At 46.1% G+C, this 26,816-nt stretch overlaps 1 protein-coding gene across 2 annotated transcripts in view; it reads right to left on the bottom strand.

The window, feature by feature from the left end:
- Positions 1–599: 599 nt before the first annotated feature.
- The window catches only part of SNCAIP (synuclein alpha interacting protein), a 440,197-nt gene continuing 413,980 nt past the window's right edge, over positions 600–26,816 (bottom strand). For both annotated transcript variants that reach the window (XM_086961078.1, XM_086961079.1), the window contains one exon: positions 600–4,814. In XM_086961078.1, coding sequence (XP_086817204.1) covers positions 4,724–4,814 — 91 coding nt within the window. In that variant the 3' untranslated portion in view covers positions 600–4,723. The remainder of the gene's footprint in view (positions 4,815–26,816) is intronic.

Genomic DNA, 26,816 nt, shown 5'->3' with positions numbered 1-26,816 from the left:
GCAGAGTGAGGGTGACAGCAGAGTGATAGTGACAGCAGAGTGAGAGTGACTCAGCAGTGTGAGTGTTCCAGAGAGAGCAGGGCATGCTTGTTTTTTATTGTAAAGAGTGATTGTTAAGAAAGGAATCTCGATTGCTTGGGTGCAGGACCTGGTGACTGCCAAGCTCAAATTATCCAGCCAGGTGAATTTAGCGGAGGGTGTGTGTGTGCTTTGAGACCTCACGTTAATTTAAGAAAAGCCAACCTCACTAAAGCTACATGTTTTGCAAAGGAAAACTGTACAAACAAAAAATAGAAAAATGTGCAAAGCATAAAACAAATGATGACAAGGAACTTGAATGAACAGGGGGAGCATGGGGCTGAGTATTTACAGATAGCTCTGCGCACTGATTTCTGGTGAACACGGTTCATAGACTCAACCTGTAAAGAAACATAGAATCCACGCATTTCAGAGAATACTCCATTTCTGTGCATGAGTCAGTAAAGGAGTGAAACTTTAAATGGACTAGAAAACTGGGGAGAAACATATTCAACGGGTTTTTAAATGCCAGAGGATACGACTGAACTCATTAAAACAATTTAAGTAAAGAAAGAGACATATTACTTGCAAGTTTTTTAATCGTTCATTTCATTAGGAATCTCATATACAGGTCACTAGGTAAAAAAGACACACTGGCAATACTGATATTTGCATAAAAACTGTTCAGTTTCCAAATAATACTTCTTACAAGTTAGTCCCCATGATTATTGCAAAATACTTTTATCAAAACCGTAGAAACTGGAACAATTCATAGTAAATACATGTCTAACACTGAATGCTACGTGTGAAATCACTATTTGTATTCCTGCGGGTAGCGAAAATACTCTGCAGTAACAGAAAAAGGAAAAATAGGTAAAACAACACTTTCTTTCACTGCACATTAATCCTGTCCTGTGAGGAGCATGAAAATCTGTATTCATTTCCCATTTCACATCTGAGCAAACAATAATATTCTTGTAATGTCGTAAAAATTGCTGCTGGGAAAAAATGATGCAAAAATCTCGTTCTGAGTTGATACAACAAAATAGCGAACTGTAGTGGTTGTGCACGGGCATTTTGATGTGAACACTACAGACATTTTAGATACTAAAATATGCCCCAGAATTAATGGCGCATCTGAAGGAACTAGCCAACCTCCATTTTGTCATGCTTTACGCGCTCCATAAAATGTTACGCTGTAGTTCCACCGAATCTTTTGTTAGCGGAGGTGATATATTTATGAGGTACCAAATTTACAGATACATTGATGCCGGGGGTGGCAACGATCAATCATATTCTGCACAATTAACTGGATACTTTGAATTCATACTGTTGTTTTGAAAATGCACTTGTTTCAACCACAATTGTTTCATTTTTCAACACATTGTACTTTTACATTTCAACAGCTCTAGTTCTCTCCAGGTGTCCCTCTTGGTTTATGATACATTGGAGGCGCCCACCACCTTTAACTTGTTCTGAAGTATGGTCTCTTTTTCAATATCAGATCCTAAGCATGGATGTGCTAACCAGTGAGAGAGCACATATAGGCAACATTGCCTGAAGGAAGGTGTGTTCCATCGTTCATGACTTGGTTTAATTCACAATGACATCATCAATGTCAGACTATGGTGCGGAGCACATTAGAATACTTGAATTTATAAAACACACTCTCTGCTATTTGCCCAACTCTAAGTGGGGTCTGGTTTTATCAGGTATTGAGTAGCCCCAGATTAGCATCAAAGGGACTCTGATCAGTGGCCATTTCCCATATTTCTTGGCCAATGGCTCAAGAGGTGCATTGTTTTTTGCAGCTGTAAAAATTTCTTTTTGAGTTCACTCTATATAAGAGTAATATTTCTGTGCTTCACCTTGTGACATTTGTCTTTTGTAAAAAGCGGTGTACAAGCTTTTTGCAAGGAATGAAGCTAGAGCACACACAACATCCCAGAGACCTTGTGCTGCAAAGCTGCCTTTACTTAGTTTTGCCATTTTCTGACCAAAAAGTCAATAAACTATTGATTTACCATCGACACAGGCATCTTACATTCTCCGTAGAAAGGACTCAAGGTTTCACATTTTTTTAAACGGTCTGACAGAAGTAGTGCAAATTATCCCCGGATACTAAGCATGAAATTGCGAAACATGTTTGTGGGGGGCATGTGTTCCATTCTCGAAGGAGACCTGGCATGGCAACTTGGGCTGGACGTTTCCTACTGGAGCAGTAACAAAACTGATGTAGTTGGTCTAAAGTGGCACAGTGGGCGAAAAAAGGCAGGCTGGAATTACGCCGCCAAGCAATCGCTAGGGACTGAGATTAATTCAGGCAGTTAATCCATCACTTAGTTGTTTGGTCGGTCAAATGACCTCTACATCAAAGATAACAAAAATGTAAAGATCAAAAGTATGTACTTCTCTTGAACATAGCAAATGCTCAAAAGCACAACAGATTCTCTGTCTATGAAGGATCGTATATCTTCAAATGCTTTCTCATACTGCAACCCAACAGACAGGGAATGAAGTGGTTGGATGTGAGGTAAGGAACAGATAGAGGGTACTACTGCCTGGAGGCATGATTCTTGACTTCCATCAGAGTATACGACTGAAGTCAAGAGGTTATTGTTTACCAGCTTTAGCCCTTTTTGCACCAAACAAAGTAAACAGGAAGGCATTTGAAAAACCCCTTTGACTTAAATTAAGGGAAGAAATCAACAACACAGCTGAAACTCAGAAACGCATGGATTTAAAAGTCACAGACGTCGGGCATGTACCGAATGGTAAATCGGATAATCTTGTCACCCACGGAGTTTCATGACATCGCCACGAACAGGACTCCACTAATTCGAGCAGAGGGCAAACCAACCCGGCATTGGTGTGCTCATCTTGATCTGGGTTAAAGCAGGTTTCTTTGCTTTAGGTAAGTACACACTGAACCATATCCAACGTGAAGAGGTTACCTTTGTAAACTATTAGTTCAGACAACTCAAGTTCTGCAAACCGTGAGTTTATCCTCATAAAGAAATAGCACGGGCTCAGGACACGAAAAACAGGTATTACTACACAAACTCGCAAATATGTGCCCCAAAGACTCCAGTCCCGTGACTGGCAAAGTGAAAGAGCTGCAGACGAAATCTTTAACAGTGGGTTACAAGCGACAGCTTTCTTATGCAGTTTAAGTTAAAAGAGACAACGTGAAAAAATGCAGACTAGGCACACTATCTCAGGCATGGTTTCTACCCAGACCTCTCAGACATGTACACAAACAGTATTTATAAATACAAAACAGAGCCACGAAAACCAAATACTTAATAAGTAAATCTAAAATTAGGAAATGTAAGATGGAAATAATGTGCAATCATGTATACCACATGTAATTAGCAGGCAAATTCATTAGTCAAAGATGGCTACACTACTTGCTGAGAAAATATTGCAAGTTTCTTTAAAGAGAGCAGAGAGTGTAGGGCAGCAGATAGGGAGAGCATCCTTATTATTATTATGAAACCAACGAATCAGCTATAGGCCAGCATTCAAAATGGTGATGGCAATCAGTGTATGAGTTCCACAGATCTGTATTCTCTAGAAATTTCATTACAAAACTGTATTCTTGTTTTTTTAGTGCCCTAAAGTGGCCACTGGCCATACTGCTAAATTAGCAGCTAATTACAAAAAACCCTAAGCAGTGAATACTGTTTTAGTGTACTTTATGGTAAGAAAGACTATTTTCCTCATTCATTTAAATAAAATCACAGAGACGTGCACACTCGCACCTTGTGCTTTAGACTGGACTCTAAGGTGAGATATGTTGAAGAAAAGCAGCAAAGGAGAGGTGAGGAGTTTACATGTTCATGAGGAATGTATCCTTTCTGCTGCGAATGATCGTATTTTGATGACATTTCATTGAATGGGAAATCATCCTCAATTCCTAACCCTTTCTTCAGTATTCATTAAAAAAAATAAAAAAAATAAAAACGTGAGACTTGCTTACAATGCCTTGCAGGAGGAAGTCTTTGGTGATGGAGAGGTCACAAATTTACAATATAACATGAACGACAGCTGGCTCCCACATTAGGCAGAAATACAATTTGGTCATCAAAATGTAAACCATTTTGTATGGAAACATTTTAATCATGTCCACGTGTATCCAAGAACATAAGCATGTGGTAGATAAATGTTTAGATATTTGCTATTAGGAGAACAGGAACCAAAAAAAGAATGTGCTGGGCGGAAAAAATGTAAACCAAAGCTTAAGTACAGACCTTAATGTACTAAACGGTGAAGCTCTGTCATTAACTCACAACCTTCAGAAAGGATTAAAAAGAAAAATAGAATGCAGTTCACATCACATCAATTCACAGTGTCAATGAGCGGGCAGAGCCTCCCCTGTAGACTGTCAAGAAGGGATGCTCATGCAATGCAATAAGCGGGATCTTTGCCTCACAACAGCATCAGCTTTGATGAGGTTTCGTTGGCTATGAGGATACTGAAAGATAACATTTTGCTGAATCTGACTTATTTTAAATAGCAAAGCAGTACTTTTAAAACTGATGTGAAATGTGCAAATGTGTCTTAGGAAACTTTGTTTCCGTGGATGAATGTAGTGATATAAATTTAAGGCCTCCAATGATATGCTGGGTTGCTGGTGATGGGTAGGTTCTTCCACAGAGAAACACTTCAGACATCCGAACTGCGAGACCCAAAGAGATGCAGTTTAGAGGAAGAACTCTTGTTGTTCCATCTCTTCAGTGCTTATTCTGTTCAAATATTTCTGCATCCGTCTGTTTCCATTTGTGGCATTAAGGCTGAAGAAATAAAAAGAATAATGGTTCATACAAACACCAACATTTTATAAATAATGTAAAATTCGAAGGCAAGGCATCACAAAAGCATAGAACAAAGCACAGGAAGTCGAAATTGAAATTACGGTGGCATAATTTGCATAATTTCATATTACACTTGTTACACTAAATTCCCCAAACTGCACCATTACGCCATATTGCGTAATTCTGCTGCTGTTCAACCCAAAAATATAGTGCATTAGCATGGGAACAATGCGAACAATCAGAATGCAAATAACTGTTTGCAGCATTGTGTTTCTCGTGCTATTTAAGAGAGAAATGCATCCTTGTTTCAATTTCTGATGCTAAAATACAGAACTAAATGACTAATCTGCATTCTCGTAATGTGATCAATATGTTGCATAATTTACGCAAAAGGAAGTTTCACAAATTTTGCACACACTCCTAATACAGATTCTTTCGTGTGAATGAACAAAAGGGAACTACTGACCTGCTGTTAATCTACTGGCAGAAAAAGTTATAAAAGTACTACACTGTATTTCCGTCGTAATAAGTACGGAGACATAAATGGGTATACCAGGCATTTTCCTCCCTACGTACATCACAACATTACCTACCTCTGGCAAGATAGCATTGCTGGGCATAGCTCTTTTTCTTGCCACACATGGCCTTAACAGTACTGCAAAATGCTTTTGTATGTGCTTTGCAACCAACTATCATTACCACGCAATGTTGTAATGGCCCATTCGCACTCTATGTGAATGGGCCATTCCACTGGTGTCTGCGACACAGAAACAATTCACAACACTGCCAGTAAGAAACAATTTTCGAATGACCTTTAACACCTCATCATGCCTTAAAAAATAAAGAAGCAGCTGGAGGTGCTGCTGAGGAAAAGGTCAGTCCCTAGAAGTCCCACTTCTCTGCTGTCACTGGTCATTCATTTCCTATGCCGCGATTGGGTGTAAAAGTCACTTGGAAAAGGAAATGTTGGAAGCATTTGATGATGATGATGATGGTTCAATGTTTCCAGCTAACAATGACTTAACAAGAATGACATAGAAAAGGTCCATACAGCCGCAGGCTGAGAATAGGTAGCTCATACACCACACAGGTGACACCACTGTGATACTGGTTACTTTCAATGAGAGAGAAAAATGTTTCTGATGATCTTTGCAGAGCAAAACCAAGCTCCTTATGTCCTATTCCATCTTCAAACCGAGGTGGGGTATGCCTTCGATCTGCTCAAACACACATCCTCGTGATTTATAATGGAGTAAGCTACAAAACAAGCAACTTTCCTTCTTGTTCCTTTCAGCTTCTTAAGTAGACTTTCGCCCATTGCTGCCTACGGCTGCAGAATTGGTGTCAAGTACAAATCTGACTAGCCGATCCCCCTGACAATCGTCTTAGTTCATTACATGGAAGTAATTTAAGAGATAAACTCCCTTCTTTCTGTTGGAGAGACTGAGATCTGGAATTCCCTTCCCCCGGCAAGCAGAATGAAACCCTCTACCACCTCCTTCAAAAAAAAGTCAAACTACTTCTAATGAATAAATCTCTTGCCGTGATCCCAGTCCTGATGTGAGTTGGGTACTAACAAGACGCAGCTCACCTACCAGGATCCACTGTGAACTCTAAGCCAGAATACCCAACACATTCCAGAATACCTACGGACCTACAACGAGTACAGACAACATTGAAGCTCTCCTGTAAGCAACTCATATCTATGTGCCTAGTTCTCACTTTATTTCTTTTGATGTAACATTTGTTAAGCGCTCCGATACCCTCACTGGGTCTAGTTTGTGCTATATAAAACTTTATAAGTAAATAAATAGGAGCTTACCCGTGCTACAAAAGTTAATGCGCGTGCGTCTAAGCTAGGGATTTCCCGCAACAAGCACAATCCTACATGGTAACACATTGAAAAACAGTGTAAAAATATACATATCACAGGTGAAGAGCAGTCAACCCTGGACAATTTGAATGGCCAGATGAAGACACTGCTTAAAAAAGGTGGAGCTGGATGATAACCTCAATGGCTGTAGGGTGATTTTACAAAAAATTGCCTCCTATTACCTAAAGACAAACTTTGACAAAATAGCTGGTCTGGGTAGAAGATAACATTTTCTTAGTATTATATTATATGAAATTTGTAGCGCGCTCAGTTACCCAGGGGCATCCCGGCGCTGAACAGAATGAAGAAGGGAAAGCTCAGACTCAGTCACTACACAGGAAACAAATACGTCTTCAGGAGTTTCCTAAAGTGCAGAATGTTAGGCTCCGGACGAATCTTAAAGGGCAGGGAGTTCCACAGTGCCGCCACTTGCACTGAAAAACGCCGGCCCCCAGAGCGAGCTCTTTTTACTCTGGTTAACTGCAGAAGACGTCCTTGGTCCGATCGCAGTGGCCGTGTGGGTTTATAGGGGCGTGCCATTTTGGACAAGATAGAAGGGCCCCTACCATGCAAGATTTTATGGGCCTTGCATAACGCTTTAAATTTCACCCGCTCCTTAACCGGGAGCCAGTTAAGCGTTTTCAGGGCCGGAACAGCTGAATGTCTTCTAGGAACCTCCATCAGCAGTCTAGCGGCTGCATTCTGCACCTGTTGAAGGGTCCGAAAGGTCGCTTTCGGAGCGCCAAGGAACAGTGCGTTCCCGTAGTCAAGTCTCGACAAGATTAAACCACGAATCAGAAGCTTCCTGGATGGATTGGGGAGCAGTGGTAGCACCTTGCGCTCTGACCGCAACAGGCCAAAACACACCCCTGCGGTCTTCCTAGCATGTGTCCTAAAGGACAGGTCTTCCTCCAACCATACTCCTAGGCTCTTAATCTCCTTCTTAGGAGATGGTGGGTCACCCAGAGACCGAGGCCAGCAACTGGCGATGAGCGAAGGCCTAGATTTGCCTAGCAACATAAGCTCAGTTTTCTCTCCGTTGAGCTTAAGGGCAGAGTGGGACATCCAACAATGGACGTTGGCAAGGCAGTCATGAAGAACCTCTGGTTGTTCCGCCAGCTGGGTAAGGCCTACAACCAGCTGAGTATCATCAGCATAGCTGATGATCTTCACTCCTGAAGGGGAGACCACTCTCTCAAGTGGAGTCATATAGACGTTAAATAAGGTAGGGCTCAATGATGAGCCCTGCGGGACTCCATAATGAAGAGGGAACGGGGTCGACTGCTCTGCCCCTTCCCAGACTTGATAGAAGCGGTCAGAGAGGAAGGACTCAAGCCATTTGAGGGCCATCCCCGTGACACCAAGCTCTGGCAGTCGTTGGAGGAGCACCTGGTGACTCACGGTGTCAAAGGCAGCACTCAGGTCCAGGAGAATCACTGCCACTGACCCCCCCGTATCAAGAATGCTCCTTGCTTCCTCCACCACTGCCAATAAGGCCGTATCCGTCGCCTGACCAGGGCGAAAGCCCGTCTGGGAGTCTCCCAGCAAATGATGGGATTCTAGGTGGTACGAGACCTGGCGATTAACCATCTTTTCTGCGATTTTTGAAAAACCGGGCAAAAGAGAAATAGGCCTAAAATTGGCCAGATTCGAGGGATCTAAGCCAGGTTTTTTCAGCAGTGCTTTAACAACAGTTTTTTTCCATCTCTGCGGCACCGTGCCCTGGGAGAGGGAAAGGTTGATAAGATCTGTAAGCGGAGCAGAAAGAGTGTTTGCCACTTGTTTGAGCCATTTCATGGGCACCGGGTCGCTCGGAGACCCACTCTTCATCCCTTTCAGAACTTTTACGACCTCCTCCTCCGAAAAAGGGCCAAAAGAGGACAACTAAAAGGGACATATTCCTGGGCTAGAGTCCATCTCCAGATTCTGAGATGTCGCAGGCAATGAAGACAGAATCTTCTATATTTTGGAATGAAAGAAGTCTGCCAGCTCTTCACATTTTTCTTGGGGGTTGTCGTGCACGACTGGAGGAACCGGAGCCTTCAGCAGTTCCTTAAAAATCTTAAAGGATTCCCTTGATGAGTTACTCGCCCTATCAATCCTATCGCTGAAATAACTTCTTTTGGCATCTTTCAAGGCAGCTTTATACTTCCTCATCGATACCTTGTAGTGTTCTCGACTTTCTTCCGTCAGCTTTCTCCTCCATGCCCTTTCTAATCTTTTACAGTGTGTTCTGAGATCCCTAAGTTCAGGGGTGTACCAGGGAGCGGAGCCGGCTCTTCTTTCCCTAATGGGCCTTTTCTTTTCCGGAATTAATAAGTCAAGGGAATTGATCAGCCAATTTCCCACATGCTGATCAGCAGTGATAGGGTCAGAGACCGAAGGAGGGCAGGTTCTCGCTAACTCAGCCGCCCAGTTATCCACTGGCAGCCTAGACCAGAGCCGGACCACTGAATACCGTCTAGGTACAGGATCTCTTCCCTTCCCCAACTGCCATTTGAGGGGGACTAGACAATGGTCTGTCCAGGGAAGAGGCAGGGGCTGAAGGGCTTGAAGATTCTCTGAGTTCGTGAATGCCACATCCAGCTGATGACCTTTAAAATCGGTAGCTCCGACGTTAACAAGATACAAATCAAGTGCACCCAACATGCTTTGTAGCTCTCTCGCCACTGCATTACAGGGATCATCGAAATGCAGGTTGAGATCCCCCAACACTATAAAGTTGGAGGAGGCGGCAGCAAGTTGTATCACCTCAAAGAAGGAGTCTATGAAATTTCCTATCGCTGCAGGAGGCCGATAGACAAGAAGGCCCGAGATTGAGATGGTGGACGATATGCGTAGCGAGAATTGACAGCCTTCAGAGTTATCAATACCGCAATCTACCGCTTTACATACATATTTGTCTCTGTACAAAATGGCCACTCCTCCCCCTCTCCCCTCCGGCCTATCTAGATGAAAGATGAGATATCCCGGAGGGAGGGCTTTAACAATATCAGGTCATGAGCAAGAGGTCAGCCAAGTTTCCGTAAGGAGGAGGGCATCCAAACTATGGTCTACAATCAACGAGTTTATTTCAGTGGCATGACAGGGTAGTGACCTGCAATTAAGCAAAGCCATAGAAATCTGGAATCGATCTGTGAGTGGGCCACCAGAGCCACATAGAAGGCAGTTTTTATAAGAGGTACCTTCTGCCCATTGGTAGATACAACTAGGATGTCTGGGGGCGCGTAGCGACAATAAAGTATCACTAGAGTACCTGCAAGTTGAATCCGCAAGTCCAGCAGGGTTGGGCAGAGTGACATGCCCTGTGCCCGTCTGGGCCCGGACAGGCACAGACGGGCTTGACTCTGGCGAAACTCCGGCGACGTTCCGGCGACGACGCTGCGTGATGACGCTGCGCGTCAGCATGGCTGGCTTTATGTTCGCCCAGCGTCTGCAAACTAGAGCGCTAACCGCGCCGCCGGCAGTGTACCCCCTCCCAAAATGGCCACCACAACTAGACAGTGGACAGGGACCCGCGATAACGCGGTGCTCTTAACAATTAGAGTGAGGGTAAGATGGCAGCAGTGCAAGTCTGCGAGTGGCCTGTAATAAAAGCAAGGAAAAAAAGTAAATAAAAAGAGAAATTAAATCGTCAAAACAGGACGATTTAAAAGCGCATTAAACAAAGCAGCTTGCAGTAGAGTAGCTGTGAATCAAAGTCTTTCCTGGCGTTCTGAAATTAGGATGTTAAGGACGCTCACCTGGGAAGAGCCTGCCTTTATGCTCGCCCAGCGTCTGCAAACTAGAGCGCTAACCGCGCCGCCGGCAGTGTACCCCCTCCCAAAATGGCCACAACTAGACAGTGGACAGGGACCCGCGATAACGCGGTGCTCTTAACAATTAGTCATGGACATGTGCCTTTTGGTGGGATGGGAATGTCTACTGCATCATTTTACAGACATACACCAGACCCGAGTAGCTCAACTGCAGTTTCCATTGGTGTTCTGATTTTTTGTGTGCCAATCTTGCACGGATAGACCAGCCTAGGCATTGAAAAAGGTTCTGCAACTCAGAGTGGCAATGTGATCTGGTGGGGCGCACGGAGTGAACCTTTGTAGGAGACAGTACTACTGTTTCTGTCGATTAATAGAATGATGGAAATATGGTGGTAGCACAGCATTTTTCTGACTTGTGGCACAGGACCGGCCTGTTTCCTGTCCTTCAAGAAGGAGTTGTCTACCAGCATCACTCGAGTGCATATTATGCCTGGACCCTGCACTGGCATACCTGAGCGAGCGGTGTGAGCACCGAATATATAGAGACTGGTCGTGCAGCTCTATACGGAATGCAAGTGTTCGATTGTGAGGCCAGTGGAATCAATTACAGGAAAGCATGACCCAACAGCCTCCCTGGACTGGCTAAGTTTATTGATGGCATCCCTGAGCTTGGGGTTTAGAATCAGAAAAAACGAGGGAGGATGAAGAGAAGCCTGCTTTAGTTAAGCAGCAACGGCCTATTTTAGCAGAGGCCAGCTGATTGTATCTTCCTAAGCACCACCATTTGGCTTGATGGAGGGAGTGGGAAGGTTGAGACTGCGATCTAATTTTTTGTGCAGAAGAAATCATCTCTCAAGGAGAACCTGCTCCCAAAGGCTGGTGGCGGAAAGAAGCAAAAGTCTGTGAAACTCCTTAGGAAACATGTGGGACTCAGTGCTGAAACACTGACTCCTGCGTGTTATTCCACAATAACAGGCAATCACTGTTATTTCCAGACCCCCGGAATTACCAGGTAAGTCCGTGAAACAGAAATAATAAAGATTTTAAAGGGCTGATAAAGCAGGAAAGTTTTAGCTTAAATAATATGGTTAGGCTGTAGAACATCAGCACGAGTTTTGCTTGAAGAAACAGAAAATGAAAAATTTCTTTTTCTATAAACTTGCAAATTAACATGTAACACGTTAAGCCTGATTGTTTTGTTGTAAGTATCCATTTCTATTGGATTTTCATTGTCTAGTTAAACTACGTCTCAGTCATTCTCTGCATTAACTCTATTTTAACTTTCTTAAACAAATAAGTGTTCAAGCAGAATATGGCACCGTGCAGTATTAATTAAATAATTCACATTAGCCTTAGAAAACATGTCATCCCCGTAGAATGTTTTGAATTTGATAAACGTTTTCTATCCTTTCTAAGCTACATGGTCTCATCGCATTTGGTTAGATGTTAGCGGTCTCCTGTTCACAATAATGAATACGAACAGTATAATTAAAACAAAATTGTATGCAGGGAAATCTGGAGCTTATGATGTAGATCTGTAGAAGTTGCAGCTAGAATATTTCTGCCTTAGATTAGATCACTGTCACGCAGTGGAGTTCTGAAAAGCTAATAGAATAAGCTGCAGGATTCTCGTATGAACTTGATGTGAAAATGTACATAGGCAATTGCAACTTAGTATGCCACTTGAACATAGGTCTGATGGAGAAACTTAAAATGGATGATCTTTAGGCTACAGTTCGACGTGAGTAAGTGTGATTGCGCGCAGCTATAGCTCCAGTCGTCCTCCGATATGGTCTCCCCAGTGAGCTCTACCCACCTCTGGAGGGAGCGATCAGGGCCTAGATTCTGTTCATTCTGGGAAGCAGTAAATAGTCGTATGACTATTGTCTTGCGCGTGGGAGCAGTTAACAGTGCCTGTAGGGCTTGTAATGGTGCAGGTTCTGTCGGGAATGATACATATAAATCTTTAATTGGTGCACGCAATCTTAAATATGCAAACATTTTTAACAGTGTTTGGTGTGCGCATAGGGAGGGGCTGTGGAACAGGATGAAATCATTATTCGGGAACAGCGCACCCATCGTCTCAAGACCCATTTCTCATCTTCTTTTCTTGTGTAACCGATAGTTTGGGGTGATTTGCCAACGGAAGCGCCAGGGCATAGGGCGGTAGCTTCCGCGCCCGCAGCGCCAAGGTGTGCCAGGCCCTGGATGTGCACTTTACCGGGTGTATTGAGTCATTAGGATAGCAGCTGATGGGGTCCGATATGTAGTGCGTTAAACGTTTTGGGTGAACGCGGTCTTCTTCTACCGCTATATGTGGAATATGAGAATGCGGTTGTGTCCAATAATGCGCATGCTGAGCCTGTGCACAATATAAATACAGCTGTAGGTCAGGGGCCGCAAACCCACCCTGGTGGTATGGCTTCGTGAGTGTCTTCCAGCCTACTCTGGGCTGCTTCCCAGCCCATGTGAGACGCTGCAGCGCTGTGCGGAGTCTGGCAAAGAACGTTTGTCTGAGCCAGATCGGGATATTCCAAAATAAATACAGAAAGCGGGGCAGTATAATCATTTTCTGAAGGGTAAATCTATCTGCTATTGATAGAGGCAGCTTAATCCACTTCTCAATTTGCTCTTCTAGTTTGGTCATGGACACTCCATAATTCTTTCTGATCACTATCTCTGGATCGCGATGTATTCAGACACCCAGGTATTTCACTGGGTCAGTTGTCCATTGTAGTGAGTACTCTAAAATGGACTGTGGGGCTCGGCCGTCAAGGGTATCACTACTGATTTATCCCAGTTTATACTAAGACCTGAGTACTTCTCGTTCTTGATGTATTCTCTGATCAGTGGGTTCAAATTCACATCTGGGCATCTGGTATAAAGCACCATGTCATCCGCGTACAGGGAGATACCTATAGGGCGAAGATTGAATTGTAGTGCTGCTTCCGGGTGTCTTTGTCGGATTTTACATGCTAGGGGTTCCAGCGTGAGCACAAACAGGTTAGGGTATAAAGGGCATCCCTGTCGTGTTCCTCGGCTTATTTCAATATGTTTCGATGTAATACCATTAATACGTACTCGAGCCCTGGGCTCAGTATACAACAAAGAAATCCATTTCAAGAAAAGGAGCAGAAATCCCATTCTGAACAGGACTGTAAACATGAATTCCCACTCCAGGGAATCAAAGGCCTTTGCCCCATCCAAAAGTGCAGCCGCAGTAGGTAATTCAGGGTTTAGGCTATGATATAAGGCAAAAATAGTATGTATGTTCTGTGTCGTGGATCTAGTGGGGATAAAGCCCACCTGATCTGGCAGAACCAGCAATCCTAATAATGGTTGTATTCTAGTCGCTAGAATCTTGGCCATCATTTCGACGTCAATGTTTAGGAGTGAAAGGGGGCGGTACGACCCGCATTTTTGGAGGTCCATGCCCGGTTTAGGGAGAGCTATCAGTAGCGCCTCTCGTAATGTCAATGGAGGGACTCCTTCCTCATACGCTTCTTCGTATATCTGAGCCAAGTGAGGTATCAATAAATCCTTGAATTCTTTGTAAAATTCGCTTGGCAGACCATCTATCCCTGGGGCTTGATTATTTGGTAGCAAGTTAATTGCTTCTCTAAATTCGTCCTCTGTTTTATGATGGCCAAGGTATTCCCTATGTATGTCTGAGAGCCAGGCTAGTCCTATATCATCCAGATATTCGTGTATGGCCGATGGGGAGCTTGATGTCTGCGTGGTGTATAATGTGGAGTAGTAGGTCAGAAAGTTGTCTAACATGGAGGGAGTGTCATATACCAGTGTACCCTGTGCATTTATGATTTGCGTTATATACGCAGTAGCATGGACGGGTTTGATCTTGTGGTTAAGTGCTCTGCCTGGTCAGGCCCCTTCGCTGTACGCTCAATCCTTGTATTGTTTTGAAAGGTATTTGATTACTGTGTCCGCAAATTCACGATACGTATCCACTTTACTCCGTATATCTGCGAGGAGGGACGCATTTAAAGTGTTAGTGTAATCTTCTTCTAGTTTCCGAATTTCCCTTTCTGCCATGACCAACTGTTGCCGTATATCCCTAAGAATCCCTGCATGCTTACTGATACAATCTCCCCTTATAGTGACCTTAAACGCCTCGCACAGGGACCTAGTGCTAGCTACTGTAGTTGCGAGGAAGTTGTGCGGTGCAGTGTGGAGTTTGTTGTCCCTCACCTGTCTAAGGAGGCTGCAGGATCCCGAAGTGCGGAGAAGTCATCGGCGTAGCTGCGGGACTGCAAGTCCCAGGACCTCAAGCAGCGTGCTGACAAGCCGCACCTGGTGACTCTTCCCGTTTGGCCGCGCCCCCCACCCTGGGTGCTTAATACCGCGACTCGTAGTTGCGAGGAAGTTGTGCGGTGCAGTGTGGAGCTGGTTGTCCCTCACCTGTCCAAGGAGGCTGCAGGATCCCGAAGTGCGGAGAAGTCATCAGCGAGTCCCAGGACCCCAAGCGGCGTGCTGACAAGCCGCACCTGGTGACTCTTCCCGTTTGGCCACGCACCCTAAGTTCACAGGCTATAGAACCACGCCCTAAGACGCGCATCGGGGACACGCGCGGGCGGGCGTCGGGCTAAGCCCGGGCAAAGGGCAGGCCGTTTGAGGCCGTTAGAGAACTGTAGAGACCGGACCGGGCTACCCCCCTATCGCCCTACTCCCAGGTACATTTACCGTCCCGCCTGGCTGCCCAGAAGCTTGGAGTTAGCAAAATGGCCACTAGAGAAACAAGAAGCAAGGCAAACACCATGGCCTCAGGTACTTTGGATAACTTTCTAGCTAAGGCGAACACAGTGGTCAATAAGGGTCTCACTGTGTTGGAAAAGCAAATCGCGGAGGGTATAGAAAATTCGCATCTGGCTTCACCGGGGTCATCATCTAATGCTAGGTCATCACTACTTCTTGATGCCACGCACTTATCACTCATGGATAGCATTGACCAAACCATAGAGTCTGTCCTACAACAGCTAAGGACACCATCTAACTCTCATAGGGACAGAGACTCATTACGCAACATTGATGAGGTGGAACTCTCCCCTACTGTTGAGTAAGTACCATCTAGGGCTCAGGGGGACGGTCTTATATCAACTGAATACATGGGTAACAGAGAAGATGCTGCCCCGAAAAGGAAAAGATCTAGGAAGTCCAAAGGCGCCAAAAGGGCTAAAGTTGACCCCCTAGTGAACACTATCGAGGACAGCCTGGTTGCCCCTGGAACATCTGTAACGGGGAACGATTTGGAAACTGCAAGCACTCCACCTCCCACTCTCATACCCACTCACACCGGCCCTTTTATTTTTGGCGGGGTAGTTCCCAACACCTCAGAGCATAGTATCTGCTCACTCACTGGTATCTTTAAAAGCATCTTGGATCCTCTCTTCCTCAAATTAGACTCTATAGAGGATAGACTTCTAGCTATAGAAAGACCAAGTGGTAGTGGTGGCGATCAGCTAGGGCCAAGAGTAAGCATACATGGAGCTCATGGGGATAATGCTGGGACTTCATTCCCCTATTGTTACAACTACTATGGCCCCTATTCTACCAATAGCTCCCTCCGGGGAAAATAGGAGTACAGCCCCGGTGCCACAGCCTGCCCCTGTACCCCTCCCTAGGCAACTGCCTCCGGTAGCAACTGTAAGGAGGTCGAAGCTACCCGCTTCGGCCAGCTCACTTGGCCAGGAGAGACCATCGAATGAAACAGCTAACTGCCCAAGCCGGTTAGCTAGTTCTAATAACCAGCGAAAAGCAGTTAACCTGCCTCCAGAGGCGGCAGCCTATACTGTGATTCTGATGGGGGAACCAGAGCTTTCCAGCGACGCGGTAGAATCTTATGATTCCCTACGCAATAAGGTCATTAGCTGGTTAAATATACAAAGGCCCTTACCACCTAATCTAAGAGGAGAGGTTCTAATGGTTAGAAGGGTCCCATGGGTTGGGTACACTGCCAAGAAAAGTGTGGGGGACTGCATAATTGTAAGCTTTAAGAGTCCCCAGGTTGCTACCTACATCTGTAATTGGCTTGGGGGTTCAGGAAATACTTCCATAGAATTGGTTCCCCTGTCATACTTCTACCCCAATGTACGTGACTTGACTATGAGGAGGCACGATGGTTGGACAAGGGTGGGCTTTACTATTGATGGGTCAAGATACATGCCCACCCGCAATGTTATTCCTGCTTATGGCACCTATGTACACCCCAACAGATTCAGCTGCCTTGATCAGGTTGATTGACTCTGAAAGGGTGCATCCTCACGACGTACCCAAAGTATCGCTAGTGAATCTGTAGGCGATACTGATGCCATCACTCGAGAAATTGATGCATCCCCCCCAGGAAGGCTTAACTCCTTCTTGCTCCCCGGGCCGAGTAAGTAACTTACCCTGTAGTCCACCTGGTCATTGCCCACCACCCGTAGTTCCGCCTGGTCCTAACTTAACACCCACTGCCTTATCCATCTTGGAAACATCACTGCAAGGGCCCGTAGTTCCATCACCGGAAATCGAACCAGAGAAAACTGGGGGGCTGGGATTAAAACCTCCAGCCGAAACCCTAAAGGTCCTCTCTTGGAATGTGGCGGGTATTGTTAATAAACTACACACAAATGACTGGGATTCCTTAGTAGGCAGTAGTGATATCTGTCTTTTCCAAGAGACATGGGCCAGGGAACCCCTGTGTAGAGCAGGATGCGCAGTTTTTTAAATTAAAGGCAAGTGGAGTGGTAAAGGGAGGCCCTCAGGTGGTTTGGCAGTTTGGGTAGCTAGTAACATTGGGTGTTATGCGGAGAATGTACAGACGTTCTGGCAAGACATACAGTGCGTTCTACTCAAGTGGCCTAATGCGTTAAATCTGGCAATCACTAATGTTTACTCTCGCCCAGTCAGTGTGGCCACGGAGTCACCCACATTAGAAGATCTCTCGTCATTCTTGGGCCAACTCCCCACTGATTGTAAGATAGTGATGGGCGGAGATTTCAATTGCCACTTTGAACCACTGGAAGATTTAACCACTGGATGCTAGGCGTTTTCCCCCTCCTGTGCTGGAAAATGCCATTTTAGTGGCACCATGACGAGCTCAGCTCGTCATCAGCACACGACACCCGTGGGTGATGACGAGCTGAGCTCGTCATCAGCATCGAAGGGGTTAAAGGACTGACTGAAACATTTATAAAGCGCTCGAATGCCGCGGCGTCTTGGCGCTGTGGTACAAGAAAGCGGTGTGAACAAGCTTCTACTGCAGAGAGAAAAGCCAGGTTTTCAGTGCTTTTCTGAAACACATTTTGGATTTTTGGGGGGCAGAGAGTTCCACAATCTAGCGGCTTGGTAGGAAAAAGATTTTCCACCCCAACGAGCTCTCCTAATTCTAGGTTGGCGAATTAAGTCTTGGTTGGCTGATCTCAAGGTGCGTGCTGGCAAGTACAGAGGAAGGAGTTTGGTAAGGTCATCAGGTCCCTTGCCATACAAGGACCTGTGGACCAGGCAGAGGGCTTTAAACTGTATTCTGCTTCTAATTGGCAGCCAGTGCAGCTCACGTATGGCTTTAGAGGTTGGGTGGCGAAGTGGTAAGTTCAGCAGGACCCTGGCTGCAGCATTTTGGATTGCCTGTAGTTTTGTCAGCTGTTTTTCTCCTGTGCCCAGGTAGAGTGAGTTGCAATAGTCCATTCGGGACATTACCAGGGCACCCATCACCGTCTTCTTTAGTGTTGACGGAATGTATGGTAACACTTTTCTAAGGATCTTGATGGTATAAAAACAGGTGGAAGTCACCTGATTGATTTGCGCCTTGCACGAGAGATCTTTGTCTAGCATAAAACCAAGGTTCCTGACATTGTCTACAGGGTCAGGACATGAGCCCGCCTCAGGGGGCCACCAAAGGTCACTCCAGACGGAAGATTTTTGGCCGAACTCAATTATCTCGGTTTTATCCGTGTTCAATTTTAGAAAAAGGAGGGTGCCCTCACTGCTGAAGATGACTTTTGGGGTGTTCCGTCATGTCAATCCCCCCACCCTAAATCCTGGTCCCCTCTCGCAGTGCAAATCATGTCCCTTACATTAAATTTTGCGCTAAGGGCCTGTAATGGACGCACTCCTTCTGACATCCCTTCATCGTGTACCTTCAATAGGAAGGACCATGAATCGAGGTTGGACTATATTTTTGTGGACATTGGTCTGTGGTCCAAGGTCCAGGATTTTAGGGTAATTGTAAGAACAGACAGTGACCACAACACACTTCTATTAGATATGGTGCATCCTGCACCTGCGGTTGGGTCACTACCCGACAATCCCAGTGAAGATCCAGGGAATTTGGTTCTTAGCTCCAATAGACGTAGGGTAAAATGGGGGAAACTGGTTAATTCAGAAGAGAGCATAACTAAAATCTATGAATTAGCACTCCCTAAGCTAAATGAACTGGATGTACTAATTAATCAGCCCAGACCACCAGACTACAATGAGAAAGTAGCTCAAATCCATGTAGACCTAGTGGGAGCTCTTGGTGAGGTTTTTTTATCCAGTGGTAGTCCCACGGAAGAAAAAGACTCAAACTTCAACCTGGTACAATTCTTCCTGTAGAAATATCAAGACAGAGTTAATAGCCACAATAAAAGTAGGTTCTGATAAGGGTAAGGTCGCTGAGCTTAGGCGGAAATATAGGGAAGCCATGGCAGTGGCAAGGTCGGAATGGGATTGGAACAGATGGCAGGATCTCTCCCTAGCGCTAGAAGCGAGGGATTCCAGAAAATTTTGGTCTTTGGTAAACACAGGCACAGGAGAACCCAAAGCTGCAGTGGAGTCAAAAATTGCATTTTCGGTCTGGGAAGACCACTTTGGCAAATTATACCAAGATACCTCTGAATTTGCCAATGATGTGGACCCGGATGTTATATCTAATCCTGTAGCTGGATTAGAATTTACCCTCGGTGAGGTGGTCAGTGCAATAGAGAGATTGGCGAAGGGGAAGGCCCCGGGACTAGACAGATTGCCTGGCGACCTCTTTAGACACCATCCAGAGTTATGGGGCCCGTACCTCCTCATTCTGTTCAATTCCATCGCGGGAGGTATGGAGATCCCTTGTACTTGGCTGGGGGCGGAGATAGTGCCTATTTTTAAAAAGGGCTCTCCTCTTCTCCCAGCCAACTACAGGCCGATCAGCCTCATAGATGTCCCCCAAAAACTATTTTCCCGCATTCTCTTGGACCACCTTCTGGACTGGATGGAGGAAAATGAAATTCTGAGTCCCCTCCAGGCTGGCTTCAGGAAAAACACGTCCACCATGGATCAGATTTTCTGCCTCGTTCTCCTCTACTGGAAAACTGTGAGGATCGAGGGGGGGGGGGGCTGTACATGGTGTTCGTAGACCTGAGGTCAGCCTTTGACCTGGTCCCCCGCAAAAATTGTGGGAGGTCCTAAAGGAGCTGGGTGTTCCTACCCATCTACTACACGCTATAGTTAGGCTCCACACCAGTAATTTTGCACAGGTTAGGTGTGGGAGGGTTGGAGCGTTGTCATCCAGGTTCCCAGTCCTTAGAGGGGTAAGACTGGGTTGCGTCTTGGCGCCAACCCTGTTTTGCCTCTTCGTTAACAGTGTCATATCCCATCTCGACAATGTTAGGGACAACGACGCTCCCTTCTTGGCAGGCAGGAGGGTACAGGCTATCATGTTCGCCGATGATACCCTCCTGCTTTCAAAATCACCGATGGGGATCCAGCGGATCCTAGATAGATTTGGTCTTTTCTGTAGACAACATGGTCTTGAGATCAATACAGAAAAGACCAAATTCATGATATTCAACCCCTCCCCTAAAACCAGACCTAACCCATCCTTGGGCTAGGCAAGACTGGAAAGGGTAAAAACCTTCCAGTATTTGGGTGGAACCCTACATGAGAACCTATCTTGGGACCCCCAAATAGCAAGATCCCGGCTAAAGCTGTGTCAATTGTCGGGTGCAATTTTGAAGGTTGCAATCACTTCTACTTTTAAACCCATTAGCCCGGCAATAGAAATGTATAAAACTCAAGCCAAAGCGGCCACTTCTTATGGTAGTGAGCTATGGGGGCACAAAGCAGGGACAGAACTTCTCAGTGTAGAAAATAATTTCCTCAGACGTCTCCTAGCCCTCCCCCGTGGCACACCCCTGCTCCCCTAGAGACTAGATGTGGGTCTCCCCTCTATAGCTGAGGATCTGGAATTAAAGCCTTTAAGATTCTGGCACAGGCTCTGGACCACAAGCGAGCTTGCTCACTATAGGCAAGCCCTCATTCATGTAATGAACTTGAACAAGCATGACAAAATTCCTTGGTTGGTCTTCATTAAGAAAGAACTGTATCGCCTGAGACTCCCGGAGTTATGGGAGGTTCCCGAACAAGGCTGCCAAAGGGTCTACAGCAAAAGACTGGTGGAAATACACAAGGAAAAAAGTTTATCTACTCTGGTTCCAAAAATTCTTACCAATTTGAAGGTTTTATGGACATTATTTTAGCCATTTTAGCACGAAAATTGTTCATCCAATGGAGGTGTGGCACTCTGCTTATTAAAACTTTTACCTGCAAATGGACAACCACCCTTTCCTTAGACACTCACCGAGAGCTTTATGCTGATCAGACTTGTCCAGGCTAATTGCGCCGTGGCCATCCTTTTGCCTTTTACACTGTAAGCTGCTACTGATGGTGCTGTCGTTTACTAAATTTTCTTTAGGAATACAGCTATTGCTGTGACTAACTCCTGATTGAGAGAAGACTAGGACCAGTTTTCCAGAACTACTCTTCATGAGAAGTTCAAATAAATCTAAATGCAATTTTTAGATGCTCCTTAAAACTCTCGCTCTTTTTTAAAGAACTCTTCATGGGTTCTGATAGGTTAGGGTCTATTAGAGTAGAATAGGGACTTAGGGAAATTACTTTTAAGGAAAACACTAATATTTTCCTGTTTGCTGCTAACTATTGTTTTCCTTGATACTTTTGTGAACGGATTTAACTAATTTTGAATTTAAATAAAGATTGAACACAAATTAATCTAAACTCTCATTATTGCATGAGAATATTAAGTAGTGTTGAAATTTGATGTTGATTTATGCTCCATTCTAAAACGGTGCCAAATATCCAGTCGACCTGAAGAAGATCAAGGCACAAAATTTGAGACCATAGTTGTAAGTTTAAGTGTTGAACTGTTGTAAATTACTCACGTGCCAGCAGGTCCACTTGTAATGAGGGTCTAAAGAGGGAACAACTTGCACCAAGTTTTTCCTAGTGAAATAAAACTCCCTTTCTACAACATGACTATAAAAATGGAGTTGAAACTTCCCCACTTTGTGTGAGATTTCTCACTGACCAACGAGGTGGAAGTCTGCAGAGTAATAGAGGAATTCATTAGGTCAAGTGCTGATAGAGGTGAGTGGACATCACTTGAAAAGCCCGGAAGGCGCTGTAGGAGTGGCAGTGGGACTGCCTTCGCACTGGAGTCTGTCAGTTATAAAAAGGGTGTGGAAAAACTGATTTGGGAGGAGACCGTCCAGCGGAGCCCAGACGTTGTGCTTGAGAAGCAGGGACAGCCCATAATTCCAGACTGCGTAGGAGCCAACTTAAGTGCTAGGGTGGATCACCCTGCCTTCCCAATTACTGTTAAATTAATATTGGTGTGCTGCACACAAAAAGAAGGAAATAGCTTGAAGCAGGAGCAGGTGCTGACGAGGTCTCCCGATCGCTCCTTAGAATACCATCGGCAGGCTGCGATTACCAAGGCGAAGCAGAGAAAGATTGTGACCTCTTATGTGGCTTCCAAAGGCTGTCCCTGACACCCAATGTTCTGTGCTGAGCCTTATGGTGAACGGAGAATGGCTAAAGACTGTAGAATATCCAGAATCGAGGGTGAACTCATCACTTATTTTGAAGCAAGGTTTATGCGTTGGCCGTGTTTCTCTGCTGGAACTTACATCCACACCTGATGAACAGTCATGATCTGCATGAAGTTCGTGAACATCAGAAACAGACCAGGACGTTGCATATGTACTCCTGAGTGAGGGGCTTGTGCTGGGGATGTCACTGCTGCTACACTCAGGTAACTCCTGTGTTTGCTTCTGTCTCTAACAGCAGACGTGGAGGCTTGCACTTTAAGGCATGTTACTTTGGCTTTCCGAGGTAGACAGCGTGATAAAACTTAAATGTGAAGGGAGCTCCCACTGCCGCAAATGGAATTTGTTAGAGAGAGTTTTAGAGGAATGTCATCCAGTCTTATGATGGGATTTACCCAAAGATAAGTAAATCTAGAGGGCACAGATATGTCGAAGCTGCATCTTGAGATAATGTATTGTATCCCTGATGCAGCAGATTCAAAGGCAATACATCTACTAGTGCAGAAGTGAGAATATGGAGGGAGCAGTTGCCTTGTATGTCTGGTGTTTTGGAGATAGACATGAGGCAAAAAAGACTAAGGTGCAAATCCAAGTGGACATAACTCTAAACCGATAGCTCACATCCCTGTTCTGTGAGGTGTAACGGAGGTTGACAGCCATATTTGGAGAACAGAGGTACCCTTTTTCGGGTTTGGGGATAGGTTTGAGAGGTCATCCTAGGGGAGTCTTTCATTTAGCCTTCCATAGAAGATCCTTGCCTGGCTTCTCTCACCTTCTCACACTCTCCACTGTACTCCACGTCTCCACTCTTCCTCTGCTCAGCACAGCTTTGGGTTGCTTCCCACTTTATGTCCACCTCTTTTCTCTACTCATGTTCTTTAATGTCCTCAATTCCCACCCACTGACTCCTCCCGCTCCTCGTTTATTGGTGTATTCCTTGGTAGGAGTATGGAGTCCAAAATGTGCTCCCTTAACTGGGTGAGGTTGGCCCACTTAGCTGGCAAGCTGTTTCCCAAATAAATTCTAGGCATTTTAAACAGTGGTATGTGTTGCTTGCTTGAAGGACCTTAAACCAATTAGATTAGGTCTGTTCTGTCTTCTGTAAACTTGTGTTTTGCTCAAGGACAGCCTCACCTGTTTTAAAAGTGCTTTAAAATGTAATATTACATTATGACATGGTTAAAAGTCCGATTGTGCCAGGAATGGAATTCACTTCTTAAACTCACTTTCTTAACCTGTGTAAGATGAAGGCTAATATTACAATACAAGTCACAGTCTTCCTACATTCAATTACGCACTGTGTGGACATAACATTTTGTCAGTCATCTGGGAATATAAAAAGTAGTAAAGAAGGACCCCAAGGGCTGAATGGTGAAAATGGTCAATCAACATTACTTTCTTCAAAGACATTCCAAGGTCACCTAGCAGTCTTGTAATGGTTGATACTGTGTATGCAACCTCTGATCATCAAGAAGCTGCTGCCTTCTCTAGTTTGACTTCTGGCTTTACAGATCACCTTCAAAGGAATCATAGTCTCCTCTTACTAAACTCAAATGTACCCATTGTATTGACTAAGGGATGAAGAGATGATCTGATAATCCTAGGATAATAAACAATGACCGATAGCTGAAAGTGAATTATGCACTGAACCATCTTAATCAACAATCAGGGATTTGTAAAGCACACTACTCCCCTGTGAGGGTCTTAAGGCTGGGGGTAGGGGGAGGGGGTTCGGGCAGCTATGATTCAACCAGAAAGCCAGGAGGTCTTGAGGCGCTTCCTGGATGCTTGCAGTGTGGGGATTCATCCGATGTTAAGGGGGAGTTCATTCCAGGTCTTGGCCGCGATGTTGGAGAAGGCTCTTTCACCCGTTCTGACTCTGCGAGGGATCTTGGCCAGGGCAAGGTCGGCGGAGCGGAGGTTTCTCTTGGGGGCATAGAAGGAGATTCGTTTGTTGAGGTATCGGGGTCCGGTTTTGTGGAGTGATTTGTAGACATGAGTGAGCAGATTGAAAGTCACTCTTTTCCGAAGGGGGGCCAGTGGGGGTCTTGTAAGTGCTGGATGATGTAGTCTTGTCGTGGGATGCGGAGGATGAGTCTGGCTGTGGCGTTCTGGATTGTCTGGAGTTTGTGGAGCAAATATTTGTTGACTCAGGCATAGAGGGTGTTCCCGTAGTCCAGTCTGCTGGTTATGAGCCTTCCTGGAAACTGTGTCTGGTGATGCCGGGTTCCTTGGTGTGGAAGGGGATCAGGAGGATGTCGTTGGCTTAGGATACTATACTGAGTCAGTGTTTTCTGACAATGGTTGCGAGAGGGGCCACGTAGATGTAGAGCGTGGGGCTGAGTGAGGATCCTTGGGGTACTTGGCATCTGATCTCTCTGGGTTCGGAGAGGAAGGGCGGGAGTCTGATTCTTTGAGGTTGGCCGGCAAGGAAGGAGCGAATACAGTCTAGGGCAGCTCCTTGTATGCTGGCTTTGTGAAGTCTGGTGGCTAGAGTGTGGTGGGAGACAGTGTTGAAGGCTGCTGAGAGGTCTAGTAGAATGAGGGCTGCTGTGTGGCCTTGGTCGAGGAGAGTGCAGATGTGGTCTGTGGCGGCTAGAAGGGCAGTTTCGGTGCTGTAGTTGCTGCAGAAGCCGGATTGCGTAGTGTTGAGGATTGAATTGGATTCCACGAAGTACGTGAGCAGGCTGTTGACTATCTTCTCAGCGACTTTGGTGGCGAATGAGAGGAGAGCGATGGGTCTGTAGTTCTAGAGGTCCATCGGGTCTGCGGAGGGATTCTTGAGGAGGGGTTTGACTTCTGCACGTTTCTAGTCGACGGGGAATGTGCCTGCTTTGAGGGTGCAGTTGATTGTGCGTCGTAGATCAGAAGCTATGGCGGAGGCAGCTCTGTGGAAGATGTGCGGCAGGCAGGGGTCGGTAGGTGGTCCTGAGTGTATGCTCCTCATAGTCAATGCGGTGTCATTAGTGGTGACAGGGGTCCAGGTGATGATGTTCGGCTGGGTGGCGGTGTTGGTGGTGGAGATGTGTCGATACCTTGGTTCTGTTTGTCGAAGTTGCCGTAGAGAGTCCTGATCTTGTGTTTGTTGCAGAGGTCTTGGGAGGGAGGGACATCAAAGGTTTCGCTAGGGGTGGGGGGGATGGTGAATTTCTGTACGATACTGAAGACTTCCTTAGAGTTGCGGAGTTGGATAGGATTCTGTCTTGGATGAAGTTCCTCTTCGTGGACCTGAGGAGTTGGTGGCGTTTGTCATGGTGGTCTTGTAGGCGGTGCGTGCTTCTGAGGTTTTGCTGTTCATTCATGCTTTCTCAAGTAGTCGGTACATGGCTTGGAATCACGGATGTCCATGGTGAACCAGGTGGCTTTCGTGGTGCGTTGTCCATCAGGGTTCTGAAATGGGGCGAGTGTGTTGATGTTCCATCTGAGGAGTTCGTTGGCTGCAGAGTTGGCATCGGCGTGGTGGGTGGAGGAGTGCTGCTGAGGGCGGAGTTGAGGTGCTCTTCAGTGGTCTTGCTCTAGTTTCTGCAGTGGCATGGCGTGGGCCAGTGTGTGGTGAGTTTGGAGAAGGAGAAGTGGACGCAGTGGTGGTCCGACCAAAGAGGTTGCGTGGTATGGCGGAAGTGAATGTTGCTTCCTTCTGCGAAGATGGGGTCGGGGTGTGTCCTGCCTTGTGGGTGGGGGGAGAGGACAAGCTGCTTCAGCCCAATGTTGGCGAGGTTGTCCAGGAGCGTGGGGGAGTAGGGGTGGCAGAAGTTGTCGCGGTGAAAATTCAGGTCTCCGAGCAAAGCACAGTCTGTGGAGGCGAGGCGTTGGGGCGCGATGTGGTCTGCGATGGTGAACGGGACGTGAGGGTTGGGAGGTATGTGGGCGAGGGTTCCGCGTGGTCCTTTTGGGGTTGGTCTGGATATGGAAGTGTTCCATGGGGAGCTAAGAGTCGCTTGACATGGCGAGACCACCTCCAGGGTGGGTGGGGCGGTCTTTCCTCTGGATCTTGTACCTGTCGGGGATGGCGGCTGCGATGTGGGGTGCGGCGCTGGGGTTGATCCAGGTCTCTGTGAGGAAAGCAATGTCGGGCGAGAGGGTGTTGATGAGGTCCCAGATTTTTACTGCGTGTCTGTGCAGGGAGCGTTCGTTGGATGGAGCTCAGGGGTAAGGGTTCACCGGCGTCCCGTGGGTTGGCGGTAGCTGTATGGGTCCGGAGTCGGGTGAAGGTGCAGCAGCATTATCGGCAGGAGAACTAGCCTTGTGTGGTGTTCTGTGTCGACAGCTGGCAGCTGTTGTTTCTTCCAGGGTTGAGTGCGTGGAGGGTTGCTGAGTCGTAGCCATGGGAGGTAGGCGGACCAGGGTCCCTGGCTCTGGTCGTGGTTGGGTGCAGACAGGCTTGCCTTTGGCGTGCCAGGGGTGCACCAGTTGCGCGCAGCCGCCATTAAGCAGGGGTCGGGGGAGGGAGAGCAGCTGGGAGGTAGGAGCAGGAACAGGCAGG

This window comes from Lissotriton vulgaris, chromosome 3_1 (assembly GCF_964263255.1).
Source record: "Lissotriton vulgaris chromosome 3_1, aLisVul1.2, whole genome shotgun sequence".
NCBI lineage: Eukaryota > Metazoa > Chordata > Amphibia > Caudata > Salamandridae > Lissotriton > Lissotriton vulgaris.
This window is presented reverse-complemented; position numbering and strand designations above follow the sequence as displayed.